This window comes from Corythoichthys intestinalis, chromosome 3 (assembly GCF_030265065.1).
Source record: "Corythoichthys intestinalis isolate RoL2023-P3 chromosome 3, ASM3026506v1, whole genome shotgun sequence".
Classification (NCBI taxonomy): domain Eukaryota; kingdom Metazoa; phylum Chordata; class Actinopteri; order Syngnathiformes; family Syngnathidae; genus Corythoichthys; species Corythoichthys intestinalis.
The window spans coordinates 19,088,053-19,102,978 of NC_080397.1; the positions used below are offsets into that span (position 1 = coordinate 19,088,053).

The window sequence follows — 14,926 nt, forward strand, 5'->3', positions numbered from 1 at the left end:
ACGGTGCCACATTTATGTACTTCACTTGCGTTGCCTCAATTTGATTGGAAATCATGACGGTCTTTATCCGAAAAGTCGTCAAAAACTCCACAAATGCAAATTCCTCTGTCAGTTCCTGCTGAAAAGTATGAAACTCTTCGTCTTTTTTTTCCCCCCTTCTTCTAAAAAGGGTTTCTAAAATAAGCTGACAAACGCGGAAAACGAAACTAAAAACGAGGGAAGTTTACTTCACGCACATCGGCCGCTATTTTCTACAGCAAAATACAGTGACCCCACTTGAACAGTGTCTTTGCCTCATCTGCGTTGCCAATGCGATTGATAGATAAATAAAAATATAGACAAAAAGACATGTATATTTGCCACTTTCCCACTAAAATTACTGCGAACCGGCTTTCTAGTCACCGGTTGTAGTATACGGGCTACGTGTCCCATGATCACCCTGGGCTCACGCAGCCAATGGCATGGGACTTGAGGGGGATCTAACGTAGAACATCTAGGTTGTTATTTGATAATCTTTAGTGCGAATTGCGCGAGTGTTGTCAGAGCATTAAAAAAGTTAACAGACGCCGCAAAAGTCATGTCTGCTCATTACTGCACAACACCAGCATATGACCAGTGACCGTAGCTGTTTCGAGCAATGCGCAAAGGAGTATAACGAAACATTTTTTTTTTTTTTTAAATTATTCAATATTTGTCTGTGAGACAGATGCAGCCGTCAGAAGAGCCAGATCTGGATCACGAGCCATAGGTTCCCGATCCCTCTGGTATAGAGGAAGTATGGAGTTTCAAAATATTTACAACGAATACCACCTTAAAAACACATAATGTAACTCAACAAATACCATCAAAATGAACAACATTAAAAGATACAGTAGCAATGCTGTAGGCACAAGTGTTCATTAAAAAGGCACTAACTAGTATTATTGAAAGCTACTGTAATATTATACACAGATTTAAGATTAAACCTGTGCTAAAAAATATACTACAAAATAGACAAAAAACAATTCAAACAAGGATTCAATTTGTATTTTTTAAGCTCACCTGTTGTCATAAGGTTTGAGCAATGTCATCATTTACTAGAATTAGAAAGTGTCTCAAAACATTTGACCGTGGGTGTTTGGTTTGACCATGCATCAACGCCTATGCTTAAAACCTTTAGTACACCCCTCGTATATGCGTAAATTTCCCCAATCTCTTGTTTCTCTTATTAGGACAACCACTTGGAGCGCTTCTTCACCCTGTGTCACGCTCTGGAGGGTGGAGCCACATTCCCGCTGCGCGTCCGAGAGGAGAAGATCCCCGAAAACAAGCTGGAGCACGAACTAAAGCTCAGCATTATCTCCCTGTCGTCATCCAGCCTTGAGCCGCTGGTGCTCTTTCTTCATCTGGTACTGGACAACCTGTTCACGCTCATCATGCAGCCTATGCTCATTGCTGGCCAGACCGGTAAGATGATATGTCTGACTTACAGTAAATGTATCCAATCGATTTGTCATTATCTACTGATTTCCAGCCAACCTGGCCCAGATTGCCTTCGAGTCCGTGGTGTCCATTGTTAATAGTCTCCATAACAGTCAAGAGCTGACCAGGGATCAGCAGGGACGCAACAGCTTGTTGGCCACCTATGTGTACTGGGTGTTTCGTCTTCCTGACCCCCCTCGAGACATTCCAAACGGTACGCACTGATGTCTGCACGAAACATACACCGAAAATAAACAGCTCAACTCACCTCAACAGAGTTTCTTGACATTAAAAGGCCATCAGATGAAAATGAAGCAATACATGAATTGCTTGTGTCGCCGTTACACAAAAACTGTCCATAATGCAGGATACCTGCAATTGGGCCCGAAAGTCAGCTGTGATTGGCTCCAGGGAACTTATGACTCTTTTTGAGGATGTGTGGCACAGTTGAAGATTGATGGAACGTTCCAAAAGCTATCGTGAATGCTGAACCGCAAATGTGCTGGCTTAACTTGGAGTTAACAGTTCGAGAGTGTAAAATAAATAATCAGTAATTAGTTAGAAGAATAATTTTAGCTACTTGCTTTAGACTGTGCGGTCAACTGTACTGTTGACAGACACAGCTTTTAGCAGTTTATATTTGAACAAAAACAATTGAAACACTTACTATTCAGATTTTCCTCTTGATATTCCACTAACGCACTTGTGAAACAGTGCACTTTAAAAAAACATGAATGAAAGAACTTGGTTTTCCCGATCAATTTGCACTACACAACTTTTCACTTCATTGTGAACTGTGTCTGCATGCCCGCAAACAGGAACGGGTGGTGTTATGCCATCCGCAGAGAGCCGTTACAGTACGATGGGGCGAGCCTCTGCAGCTACGGTGGGCAGCATGCTTCTGCAGTCCAGGATTCGCAGCAGCAGCAACCCCGACATTCCTGCACCGCACTCTTCTGCTGAGGATGCTGAAGTCAAACACATCTTGGCTGCTAAGGTATACCTGAGATGGGAGTAAGTCACATGCTGTATGAGCAAGTCATAGGTACAGTAGGTCTTTGGTCACAAACACCAATTTACCTGGCTAAAATCAAGCAAGTTGAGTCAAGACATATGAGTAGAACAAAATAGTATGTCTTTATTGTTATTGCACTTAGGTAATACAAAAGTTAAGTCGTATTGTCAATGCTCGGTTTTAACATTAGCCATTTTAAGCAATTGTTTTATTTATTTCAACAGTATATTTGCTTACTGAAATAATGCCTCTGCATGTGGGAAAACAGCTACGGTTGTCGATGGACTTTTCAACTAATTTAGTAATAAGGCAACAATAAAACATGCTGAGCACAATCGCACGGGAGATGCTATGTGACCTCGTGGAACATACTTTTTTGCCGTACTAGAATAAAGTGTAATTGCACATCCACTCAGTGCGTGGCAGTGTTTTTGCACCAAACAAGAGCACACAGCAAAGCGTGTGAGATGGGTGCAGCACTGCAGGACATATGAACTACATTGAACAAACCCTTCAGCGACACAATGAAAAAAATATTTGACAAGGATGTCGGACATGTCGGACACGAAAGCTAAGATAGGAAATATGACGAAACTTTCACTTTTAATAAAGTGGGAGACGAGTAAAAACGTATGTTTACTGTGCCTAAAAATGTTGGCAGTGGACAGCATGAAGCCAAATTATTGAAGATTTCACTTAAAGACATTGGACCCCAATCACATTGATATACCGCTTGATTTTTTTCAGTGAAAACATCCAGAATATTGCCAACAATCGTCCCACTTTATGAGTGTTATATCAGTAAACCAGCGAGCACTGTTAGCATCATATAAGGTGGCATACCAAGTTGCTCAGTGCGAAAAAGGCCACACCATAGCAAAAGGAGCTGATGCTGCGTGCAGCCTTAGACATGGTCTCTGTTGCGGTGGACGATACGTTTTCGTTTTTGTGGCGTAACAGAAAATATGTGAGAAGCATTGCTTTAAAGACACATGATAGCATTTTTGTTTTCATGTTCAAAGACGCTCTAAGTCAAGTCAGGCCTTATGATAACAGGTCAAAGTCAACTGAGTCTCAGTCTTTAGTAACGTATTGACTGTTTAAAATTAAGTCATGTGACTCAAATCCCTAACTTCTGGAGTACACAAAAAACTTTCAGAACCGCTGCATCGGTGGCACACTCTTTTCCTGAACTGATCACCCAGCATGACTGCTTACAATCACACACACAATACAAATAATTTGATTTCTACTAGTCTCCTACAGTACATTAACTTTTATAATAGGTTGGCAGACAAAGGCTATAATGAGGACATCCATCATGCTCATCGTGATGGAACGTTTTTGTGTGTGTGTGTGTGTGTGTGTGTGTGTGTGTGTTTTTGCCTGCAGGGCCACAATCTTCCAGGCAGTCGCATGTCAACTATTTTGGACACCAACAGCCATCAGAATCAAACAGGAAGCACCAGGCCCTCTAGCAGAAAGGTAGAAACAGTGGGGAGTGCCGCCACGGTTACATAGAAAATCATTTTTAAAAAAACTAAATCTTATTAATATTATTAACAATTTAACTGTAATTTGATCTCTCCAAAAATATTTGAGCAGCTTTTTTTAAAATCAGGTGAACCAATTTTCTTCCTTTTCTTTTTTTTTTTGTCTTTGTCAGTGTTAATCTTCTTTGAGATGTTACCATATAACATCTGATATTTTTTAAAAATGTTTTAAAATTTAGGTTACTCTGCTAAAAGCAGACCATATTGTCATCATTTATTTTTTTAAAGCAATAATAACAGTAAAGATCCTGAAACTATTTCAAAATAATCATAAATAATGAAAGGTTTGCAAATGAAATAAATTATTCCAGAACAAGTCAGTGATACATTTAGTAGTTTTTGCTTATATCACAATCTTAGCAAAAAATATGTGTTTATTCAATAATACATTATCGATCATGTTTTTAGGAACCATGTTTGATGTCCACAAGATGTCAGTGTGGTACAAGCTTTTTCTCAATTGCTGTAATTCCAAAAGTACACAGTGGCAAAAATTGCCTGTTCTATATTTGTAAATTATATGTCTTTCTGTGTCTTGCAGCAGTTTCATGAGGAGTTGGCCCTGCAGATGGTGGTTAGCACTGGGGTGTGCAGGGAGAACGCATACAAATATGCCTGGTTCTTCTTTGAACTGCTGGTCAGTAGTCAGTATTTACTCATACAAAGTAGCTTTTAGAGTGATTTGTATGTCTAGCTCCATCATTTGACCATGAATCCCGCTTTTTAGTGAGGCATAACGTCACTCACATCTATGCTCAACCTCTCCATTAATCTCACGTAGCCATACTTGTCTTCTTGTTTTACGTACCTCACTTGAGGCATGAATCAAATACAAATCTTTTTGTTGTTGTTGTTTTTTGTTTTTTTACATTTTTTTTTGGGTAGGGATTTGGGTCACATCTATTTTGTGTTTGCGAATCGTATATTTTTTTAATACACTGTAACTTATTTCGAGTTGTCTACTTCTATTTTTGATTTTGGCAATTATCCTGAATAGTCGACAAGAGGGGGGAAAAAATCCCCCTCAAATCTTTTGGTGCATAGGTCATTGCAATATGAGTATTACTTTGGCGACAGCTGGTGGTATCTTTGTGTTACCGTTAGGTAAAAAGCATGGCCGAGCATGTTTCTCAGCTGGACCAGAACAACGTACCAAGGAGGAGCCGCTTCTCAGACCGCTTTAAAGACGACATCACCACCATCGTCTCTGTGGTCACGGCCGAGATCGGGACCATCCTGGTCAAGCAGCAGAAGGTGATGTCACTTAGACGAGCATAAAGCGATAGCCAATAACCATTTATTGACATGTGTTTCAGGAGGTGGAGCAGGCGGAGAAAGTCAACATCAGCTTGGCCTTTTTCCTGTATGACCTGCTTTCTCTCATGGACCGAGGCTTTGTTTTTTTGCTGGTGAAAAACTACTGCAATCAGGTAAAGCTCAGTGGTAAACCCTCCCAATGATAAAACATCAAACACAGGAGACTTGAGTGAGTTTTGATTGACGGTGTCTGAGATATATTAATATATATGTCTGGCCAGGTGTCCAAGACTTGGGGGATTTTTTTTCATTTTATCTGGGACCTGCCCTAATATTCTGTCATATGGGAGCACTTCATCTTTTTTTTATTTTTTTATTTTTTATTTTTTTTAATGTTTGAGTTTCTTCTCTGTACTTTGCAATTTCTCAGATTTAGGTTTAGACTATACTCAGATACTATAGTGGCTATGGATCTTCACTCAGTGTTGCTGATTGTAACTTGGGTGAAGAAACATACTTACATAACAGTGAGCAGAAGTGCAAAAGTTAGATTTATTTCAGAATCTGAATGCATTTATTGTCATTGAGCAGGAGCACAATGAAAATAATATAACAGCATCTCTCAAGGACAGTGAAAAGAATAGGTAAATTAAATAATTTTTAATAAGACAAGAAATCATTAATTGTAAAAGATAACAGGAAAGAGAATAAATTAGAAAGAAAACTATTTGCAAATGACAAATAAAAGTATGTGCAAGTGATTTTTTTTTTCTTCAATATTTTTTTTTCTTGTCCAGATGTCTGCCAAAAGTGTTTCGATGCCAACACTGATCAGCATGCGTTTGGAGTTTCTGCGAATCCTTTGCAGTCACGAGCACTACCTCAACCTCAGCCTGTTCTTCAGCAGTCCAGCCTCGGCTCCCGCCTCTCCATGCCCGTCTATCTCCTCGCAGGTCCGACCTCGGCTGCTCTTTGAGCCAGTTGAAAAGTTAAGTGAACATGCCTGCACAGTTCAGTAAATATTTGTGTTTTGTGTGGATTGTATTGTGTGTCTCCATACAGAGTTCTGGTTCATGTAGTTTCCAAGAGCAGCAAAGGATCCTGGGCCTGTTTGAGCTTTCTCAGGAGTTTAAACAGCAACACTACCTCACCGGCCTCCTGCTCACCGAGCTCAGCGCGGCCCTCGACATGGAGACAGAGGGGTATGGAAAACAGCGGGGCAAAATGCTTAACCACATTTAATGTGCAGTGTTGCCATTTTAACAGATTGTTTGACTGCATTTGTCCTCAGAGGCAAGGTCCAGAAAAAGGCCATCAATGCCATCTTCAGCTTGCTGTGCTCTCACGATCTGGATCATCGCTGCATCAAGAGTGAAGTCAGAGCCAAAATGGCTGCCCTGTACCTGCCTCTGGTGGGCATCATCATTGACTCCACCAACTACTTGGATTTTACCGGTATTCAATATTTTAAAAACTGTAATCTAGCACTGTAAATACTTGTATGTCACATACAGTGCTGACCAAAAGTATTGGCACCCCTGCAATTCTGCGAGACAATGCTCAATTTCTCCCAGAAAATGATTGCAATTACAAATGCTTTGGTAGTAATATCTTCATTTATTTTGCTTGCAATGAAAAAAAAAAACACAAAAGAGAATGAGAAAAAAAATTAAATCACTATCATTTCACACAAAACTCCAAAAATGGGCCGGACAAAAGTATTGGCACCCTCAGCTTAATACTTGGTAGCACAACCTTTAGACAAAATAACTGTGAACAACCGCTTCCAGTATCCATAAATGAGTTTCTTACAATGCTCTGCTGGAATTTTAGACCATTCTTCTTTGACCAACTGCTCCAGGTCTGTAAGATTTGAAGGGTGCCTTCTCCAAACGGCCATTTTCAGAACTCTCCACAGGTGTTCTGTGGGATTCAGGTCTGGACTCATTGCTGGCCACTTTAGAAGTCTCCAGTGCTTCCTCTCAAACCATTTTCTAGTGCTTTTTGGCGTGTGTTTTGTGTCATTGTCCTGCTGGAAGATCCATGACCTCTGAGGGAGACTCAGCCTTCTCACACTGGGCCCTACATTATTCTGCAAAATTTGTTGGTAGTCTTCAGACTTCATAATGCCATGCACACGGTCAAGCAGTCCAGTATCAGAGGAAGCAAAGCAACCCCAAAACATCAGAGAACCTCCGCCATGTTTGACTGTGGGTACCATGTTCTTTTCTTTGAAGGCCTTGTTTTTTTCCGCTGTAAACTATGTTGAAGCCTTTTCCCAAAAATCTCTACTTTCTCTCATCTGACCAGAGAACTTTCTTCCAAAACATTTTTGGCTTTCTCAGGTAAGTTTAGGCAAACTCCAGCCTGGCTTTTTTATGTCTCTGGGTCAGAAGTGGGGTCTTCCTGGGTATCCTACCTCACAGTCAGGCGCCAACAGATAGTACAGGTTGACACTGTTGTACCCTCGGACTGCAGGACAGGATGAACTTGTTTGGATGTTAGTCGAGTTTCTTAATCCACCATCGGCACAATGTTTCGTTGAAATCTCTCGTCAATTTTTTTTTTTCCCGTCCACATTTCGGGAGGTTAGCCACAGTGCCATGGGCTTTACACTTCTTGATGACACTGCGCACGGTAGAAACAGGAACATTCAGGTCTTTGGATATGGACGTGTAGCCTTGAGATTGTCCATGATTCCTCACAATTTTGCTTCTCAAGTCCTCAGACAGTTCTTTGGTCTTCTTTCTTTTCTCCATGCTCAATGCGGTACACACAAGGACAAAGGACAGTGGTTGAGTCAACTTTAATCCATTTTAACTGGCTGCAAGTGTGATTTAGTTATTGCCACCACCTGTTATGTGCCACAGGTAAGTAACAGGTGCTGTTAATTACACATATTAGAGAAGCATCACATGATTTTTCAAAGGGTGCCAATACTTTGGTCCGGCCCGTTTTTGGAGTTTTGTGTAAAATGATAATGATTTTTTTCCCCATTCTCTTTCGTGTTTTTTTATTGCAAGCAAAATAAATGAAGATATTACTACCAAAGCATTTGTAATTGTAATCATTTTCTGGGAGAAATTGAGCATTATCTGACAAAATTGCAGGGGTGCCAATACTTTTGGCCAGCACTGTATACAGCGTATGTACTGAAAAGATGTTTGTGTATACATATCAGTACATTTAAATACAATATCTCACAAAAGTGAGTACAAACCTTACATTTTTAGAAATATAAATCTTTTCATGGGACCACTCTGAAGAATTTACCGTAATTTTCAGACCATAAAGCCACTACTTTTTCCTCCTTTGAATCCTGCGATTTATTCTCCAGTTCATCTTATCTAGGGATTTTGTCTATTTTGCTGTAAATAAGCCACAGGTGTCCACAATGACCACAACCTATAGTCCATTGCCTCTATATTGCATGAACAAATAGCATTTTCTTAAATTTTGTGGGTACGGTTTATAGTCAGGTTATTGGTCAAAGATTATTGTAGTTTTCCAAAGTCATCGTTGACAGCGGCTTATGTAATTGCAAATTTACTGCCACTTACAAAAACTCAACACATAACCATGTTTTTTTTTTTTTACCAATGGTAAAAAGAAAAAAAAAAGGAATGGAACCCCAGTTAAGTATTTTTAGGTTTCGTGTCCAAAGTATTAGTATTTTCAGTGGGGATTTCCTTCCTTAGTTATGGAGTTCAGAGCATCAAAGGTTAGCAACTGGCGCTTCTCCGCCTTTTAAGTTAGGGATGCCCTACAGATGCTTAATAGGGTTTAGGTCGCGAGACTGCTTGTCTATTCGTTCACTGTCTTTAGCAGTGTGGTGGTCAGCCCGGATTTATGTCTGGATTCATAAAAATATAATTAGAAAAGTTTATGCTATGCTTCACCAGAGTACGTCACAGACATGGCATTCATGGTTCCCTCCATGAACTCTAGCTCAACAGTACCCAGTTCTCATGCAGCACTAGCCTGCATGAAATTCTGGTGGAAGGTATAATAGAGGGAGTGAAATGACCCAAATTTAACACACCTGCTCCACATCCACACCTGAGGCATTATAACACTAATGAGTCACATGACACAGTTGAGGAAAAAGTGCTAAGTGAGCCTTTTAATTTTCTTTCCTGCTCACTTTTGTTGCCAGGACATGAATGACTTTTGGGTTATTTCAGGGAACTGAAAAATTAAATACAGTTATACTTTTGTACAAGCTGTACACTAACTGCCTTGTGTAATTAAAAGGTGTAATTTATCCAATGCTGTTCCAAGAAAAGATGTGATAAAATATTTACAAAAAACTGGATAATATTGTATAGGTCTACCTTATGTTGTAACCCTTGCAAGTTAACCTGTGAGTTTTTTTCTTCAGTGTCAGACGCACGCGGCGCGAAGAACAAAAGTGGTGGACCTGAAGACGACCTTGACAGCGTGCCGCCCATCAATCAATCTGTTGCCATGGCGATCGCTGGCAACCCCTTCAACACGCTAGGGAGGAACGTTCTTGTTTCCATGGCGTCCATGGTAAAAACTGTCAACTATATGCTGTTTTTAGAAGTGTGTGTATACTGTCTGCATGTGTGCGTTGTGCCAGATATGTGAAGTTCACTGAGGTAGATTGATTAGCTGTCAGAGCCATACACACACACACACATGAAAATATGATGGTGTATGGGCATTGCAGTCATACGAGAAAGTTTCTCCATCCAACAAACACATCCATCAGGTCTAATATCTGCTTATCAAACTACAGATTTACCTCCAAGAAGTGCACTTTTCTCACCCCTGGAATATTTTTGTATGAAAAGTCACTGCAGCAGGAAAAGTGACTTTCACACAACGCAGCCCACGGCTTGATATCCATCATAGTTCCAAACATGGCAGCTGAAGTCCTACAGCCTCTCCAATCGATGTTTTGTTGTGGGTTTTTTTCCCTCATTGATATTTTCACAAGAATGTTGGTGGTAAAGCAGTGAATGTTGGGTCGGTGAAAAAGCTGGGCTGGGCCCTGCTGTGAGTATGCGAGGTTTTCGAGGTGGGACACCCAAAAGTGCTTGGGCGATAATGGCCACATTTATCAAGAGCTGCCACACAAGTGAAGCAGCAGTAGACCTCTCGTGCCGTAATTCATCATCAGGAGAATGAAGGTGAATTAGTCTGCAGTAGATTTTCAAGTTTGCGAAGATGGGGAAAATAGGTAACCGACTATCCTTGCAATGTGTGAACGTGCTGCGTCAGAATACCTGTGGGAACAGAACATTTGGGTTTCAATACTTGAATACTAATGGTGCGTTTTCTAGTGCTTGAATTGTGACTGATGACCAGTGCAGTCAACTCCCGTTTCACACACATATCCAGGGAAATCCCGGAGTAAGGTGACGCGGGATTGACTCGCTTCATTGCTTACATGCACGTAGAGATGTCCCGAGAATGACGCGAGTTGGACACTTTCACAAACTGGCGCTCTCTGTGCGGGAAGGGCTGCTGGCGCGATTTGCTAATCCGGACATTACGTCATTTTTGGTCGGTATTGGCTGTTACAATTTTGGTCAAATTGTGTTTTGTTCCGGAGGGAGCGTTCCCGACGTCGTAACTGCAGCCAATTCAAGCTCATCAAGACTGTATTTCAGCCCAGGCAATCCAAGAGAAGGGTTTCGTGATATTAACTTGCCGGGCGCCATTCGACACCTCTGTTGCTCTTGTTTTGAAATCCCCTATGTTGTGGTGGTATTTTATACGGTGGCTTCTAACCGCTGCAGAGCGAGCCCGAAAGCCGCCGGGGGAAGGAAGAATCCCGCTGGTTTGGTTTTGTTGTCTTATCGGCTCTCTGCCTACCGCTTAGGTTAGTATTATTGATCCCCGTCGACCTACTGTCACGGACCCATTGTGTTATTCCCCCTTTTCCGCGATTGCGTGTATTTTTGTTTATATTTAATAAACCCTTGAACACACTCCTTTGAAGTACAACATTGTTTCCGCAATAGCGGACCCTAACATCGGCAACAAAATAAACCACACATTTCCAACGATGGACTCTCTTCCTCGCCTCTACCATCCCATAGAAATTTAATTTTGTTATGTTTTCAGTTTAATTTAGCTATTTCAAGCTTGCTATGTTGATAATTGCGATGTTTGCTTACCGCTTTTCGTCTTACTGTCATAAGACGTCTTACTGAGAGGAAATGACGATCCGCCTGCCATGCTATTTACGTCATCAGCCATCGTGCTGTGACCCAGGAATTTAACGCCTTTCACGCATACTGCTTCCCGGGAAAGTCCCAGACATTATACTAAGAGGTGACCCATGAAATGTGCGCGTAATTTCTGTGACCCGGGAAACTGGTTTCACACATAAGGACTACCCGTTTAATTTCCCGGTATTTCAATGTCTGTGAAAGGGGCGGCCCCAGTATCCCACTCACTCGTGTGAGGATAGGCGGTACACATTCAGATAGTCAATTTACTTGTATAGTGGTATAGTTGAAAGGCACTATAGAAATGAGTGAAAAACTACCGTAACTTGTTTGTTTGACTGCATGATAACATCCAGGCTATGCATTTTTGTAATCCCCAGTTTTTCTCTCCAATTTGATTTGAGGTTTTTTATTGCATGTTCATCTTTTGTCAAGCATTTCTTTCTTTTTCCCAGCAGGGTAAGTCTGTAGCCACCCTGGCAGCAGACACCAGCCGCCACCTGCTGGTATGCTTCCTGTGGGTGATGAAGAATGCTGACCATGGATTGATACAGCGCTGGACTGTGGACATGCCTCCCTCGCTGCTCAACAAGCTGCTAGAGCTCCTTACTATCTGTGTGTCCTGTTTCGAGTACCGGGTCAGTTTATGTTGACTCAACCAGTCCATTCATAGGCATTGTTGGTCATTAACTCCATGTTATACTTTGTTTGTATTTTGATGTGCGCAGGCTCACCAGAGCAGCGATAAAGTGAGCACACAGGCTTTACAGAAATCCCAGCAGGCTAAGCTCCAGCTGGAAGAAGCCTTGCTGAGAGGAATGGGAGCCCGCGGGGAAATGATGAAGCGAGTCGGAGGTAACATGCAATTTGAGGGACTACGCCTCCAGGGAAGACTTTTTTTTTTTTTTTTTTAATCATTTTTTAACTTCCAGGGCTTGTGTGTTTACAGCAACAATTAACATTTTAACATGGTCCAAAGTGCTAGTTGTTTTTTTTTTACATTTATTAAATGATGACATTTGTTCTTGTGGAATGGATGGCATTGAAAAGACCAAGTGAACATTTTTACAGAAGTTTTCAATGTGACGGCACAAGTACTTTTGGGTGACTGAAGCTCAAGCTGTCTTCATTTGTACTTCTTCTAAAAAAAATTTAAAAAGTTCGAAATTGACGTAATTATTTACTTTTATTTCAAAGTGGATGCATTGAAATTAACAAACCAAACCAAAAAAAATAAATAAATATTTGTGATACATTGGTATGACATCAGGCTCTACTACGTCAACTAAAACCATGTATAGAAAATATTTTGTTTTTTATTCTGTTTGACGTTTGTTTGCCTCAGAAAGCTCACATTTTACAGGCTTTGTATTGGATCTCAATGGATAAAGTATAGTTGCTGAAAATACTTTAATGTGATTTCATTGTTTTTTGTTTTTTTTGTTAGGAATGGACAGAACAACGGGTCAAAGGGAAAACTTGCGTTGGAGGAAAGATCTCACCCAGTGGAGACAGACCAACGACAGACATGATAAGTGTGTTGTATTTCATTTCTACAAATATGCACCACCATTTCCATGCAAATATTTATCCTTCCACCTTATACCAGGACCAAAGCAGAGTTGGACCAGGAGGCTCTGATCAGTGGGAACTTGGCCACAGAGGCAAATCTTATTGTATTGGACCTGCTGGAGACCATTGTGCAGGTCAGGATCAAGAGAAGGAGAGTGTGTTATTGCAATCATTTATTTGAATATGGCTGCTCCCCAAAGTGTTCTCAGTGAATTTAAGTATTTCTTTTAAGTACAGCACATTGAATTGGCTGTATTCGTTATACTGTTTAATAATAATTACTCATCAGTTCCTAATTTTCGTCTTAGTCTTTTGGACGATAATACAGTGGTACCTCGACATATGAGCGCTTAGACACACGATCTTTTCGACATCCGACGTAAAATTTGACACGCCATTTGTCTCTACATCCGACGAAATGCTCAAAATACGACAATTTATGACATCGTCGTAATTTCATTGTTTTCCTGCAAGACGCACACACATTTTCTTGTGAGAGAAATCAACATGGGTTCCAAGAATGTTAAAGCAGGTGGTGAAAAACGAAAAAAGGTGAGGCTTACCAATGGAAAAATATGAGCGTGGCTTGCGTGTCCGTGAACTGCTTGACAATACTCCTCCGACCTCTGTTTGCCAGAATTTATAAGTAACGGTGACAACCATCGGCAAAGAGATCGCCAGCTTCGTCAGGTTTTTAATCATTTATTTCAGAACTTGTGCAAAAAAACACACCAACAGCCCGCAACAATAGGACGTTAAAAGTGAAAGGAATATCTCAACTTCACTGTCTCACTCTGCCGTCAGCCCTGCGGTGTGTTCAGGTACACCACACAAATTAAAACATTACAATGCATTAGAACCCGATTTGTTACATTATTACAGGTATTACTATTATTAGTACTATTATATTGTTGTTATTCCGATTTTTATTCATTAAGCATTTGTTTTGCTCTTTGTAATTGCTATTTGCAATAGTAACAGCAGTATTTATTAAGGATTTGATGTAGGTTTTCGGGCTGTGGAACGAATTGTTTAAATTACCGTAATTTCCCGAATATAACGTCACTTTTTTGGGGGGGCACAAGATTTCATTAGTGACACAACAGACACTGCTATGATGCAGGCTAACTCCACATAAAATGTCACACATTGTGAACATGTGACGGAAACTATTGCGCATTTTCGTCTCGTTCCTGTTTTGTCAGACGAAAACTGGCATTCGCCTCGTTATGTTTTAGTCTCACAAAACCCGCCATCGTAATGATAAAAGTGTTGGTTGACGAAATATTTTCGTTGTCGTCATCGTTGACGAAAACGACACTGGTTCATATATAAGAAAAACAAATCCGCATGTTGCGTGAAATATCACTTATGTTATGCCGCTGACTCAACTCATATGATATTATAAATATCCCATTCCAAAAATACAAACAAGTCCCAGTTCGAAAGGGTAAAAGGCATATAATGGTCCCCTTTATATGAACAAGCTTGCTATGCCCATTTTTTGTCCAGGAAAATGAACCTGGCATTCTTTTCAATAATATCAATCTTTTTTAGAGCAATCTTTAGACAAGTAGTTATATCTGAAATGCTCCCCCTCAACCCTAAAAATGCCAAAATCTTGTCTAACCTCAATGAAGTCATCACTGGAAATGCATGCACACTGCTCCAACCCTCAGAAACGCAGAGCATTGTTGAAATGTGCCGTTTGGTTATTCAGACCACCACTCACATTAAGCTGGAATCATACAGTTGCCAATTATGTTCATGAAAACTGACATAGCACACCAAAATTATGTTCAGTTTTTAGCATGATGATAAATAAAACACTGTAGACTGCCGCACTGATAGCTGCCAAGCTTCTT

The 14,926-nt window shown here is 40.6% G+C and overlaps 1 protein-coding gene across 2 annotated transcripts in view; it reads left to right on the forward strand.

Annotated features, from left to right (window-relative positions):
* Positions 1 to 14,926, forward strand: part of dock8 (dedicator of cytokinesis 8) — a 139,434-nt gene that overhangs the window by 85,429 nt on the left and 39,079 nt on the right. For both annotated transcript variants that reach the window (XM_057831104.1, XM_057831105.1), the window contains exons 20-34: positions 1,212 to 1,446; positions 1,514 to 1,675; positions 2,280 to 2,458; positions 3,869 to 3,961; positions 4,571 to 4,666; positions 5,134 to 5,283; positions 5,346 to 5,459; positions 6,084 to 6,239; positions 6,349 to 6,488; positions 6,578 to 6,741; positions 9,668 to 9,819; positions 11,945 to 12,127; positions 12,218 to 12,344; positions 12,937 to 13,024; positions 13,099 to 13,195. In XM_057831104.1, coding sequence (XP_057687087.1) covers positions 1,212 to 1,446; positions 1,514 to 1,675; positions 2,280 to 2,458; positions 3,869 to 3,961; positions 4,571 to 4,666; positions 5,134 to 5,283; positions 5,346 to 5,459; positions 6,084 to 6,239; positions 6,349 to 6,488; positions 6,578 to 6,741; positions 9,668 to 9,819; positions 11,945 to 12,127; positions 12,218 to 12,344; positions 12,937 to 13,024; positions 13,099 to 13,195 — 2,136 coding nt within the window. The remainder of the gene's footprint in view (positions 1 to 1,211; positions 1,447 to 1,513; positions 1,676 to 2,279; positions 2,459 to 3,868; positions 3,962 to 4,570; positions 4,667 to 5,133; positions 5,284 to 5,345; positions 5,460 to 6,083; positions 6,240 to 6,348; positions 6,489 to 6,577; positions 6,742 to 9,667; positions 9,820 to 11,944; positions 12,128 to 12,217; positions 12,345 to 12,936; positions 13,025 to 13,098; positions 13,196 to 14,926) is intronic.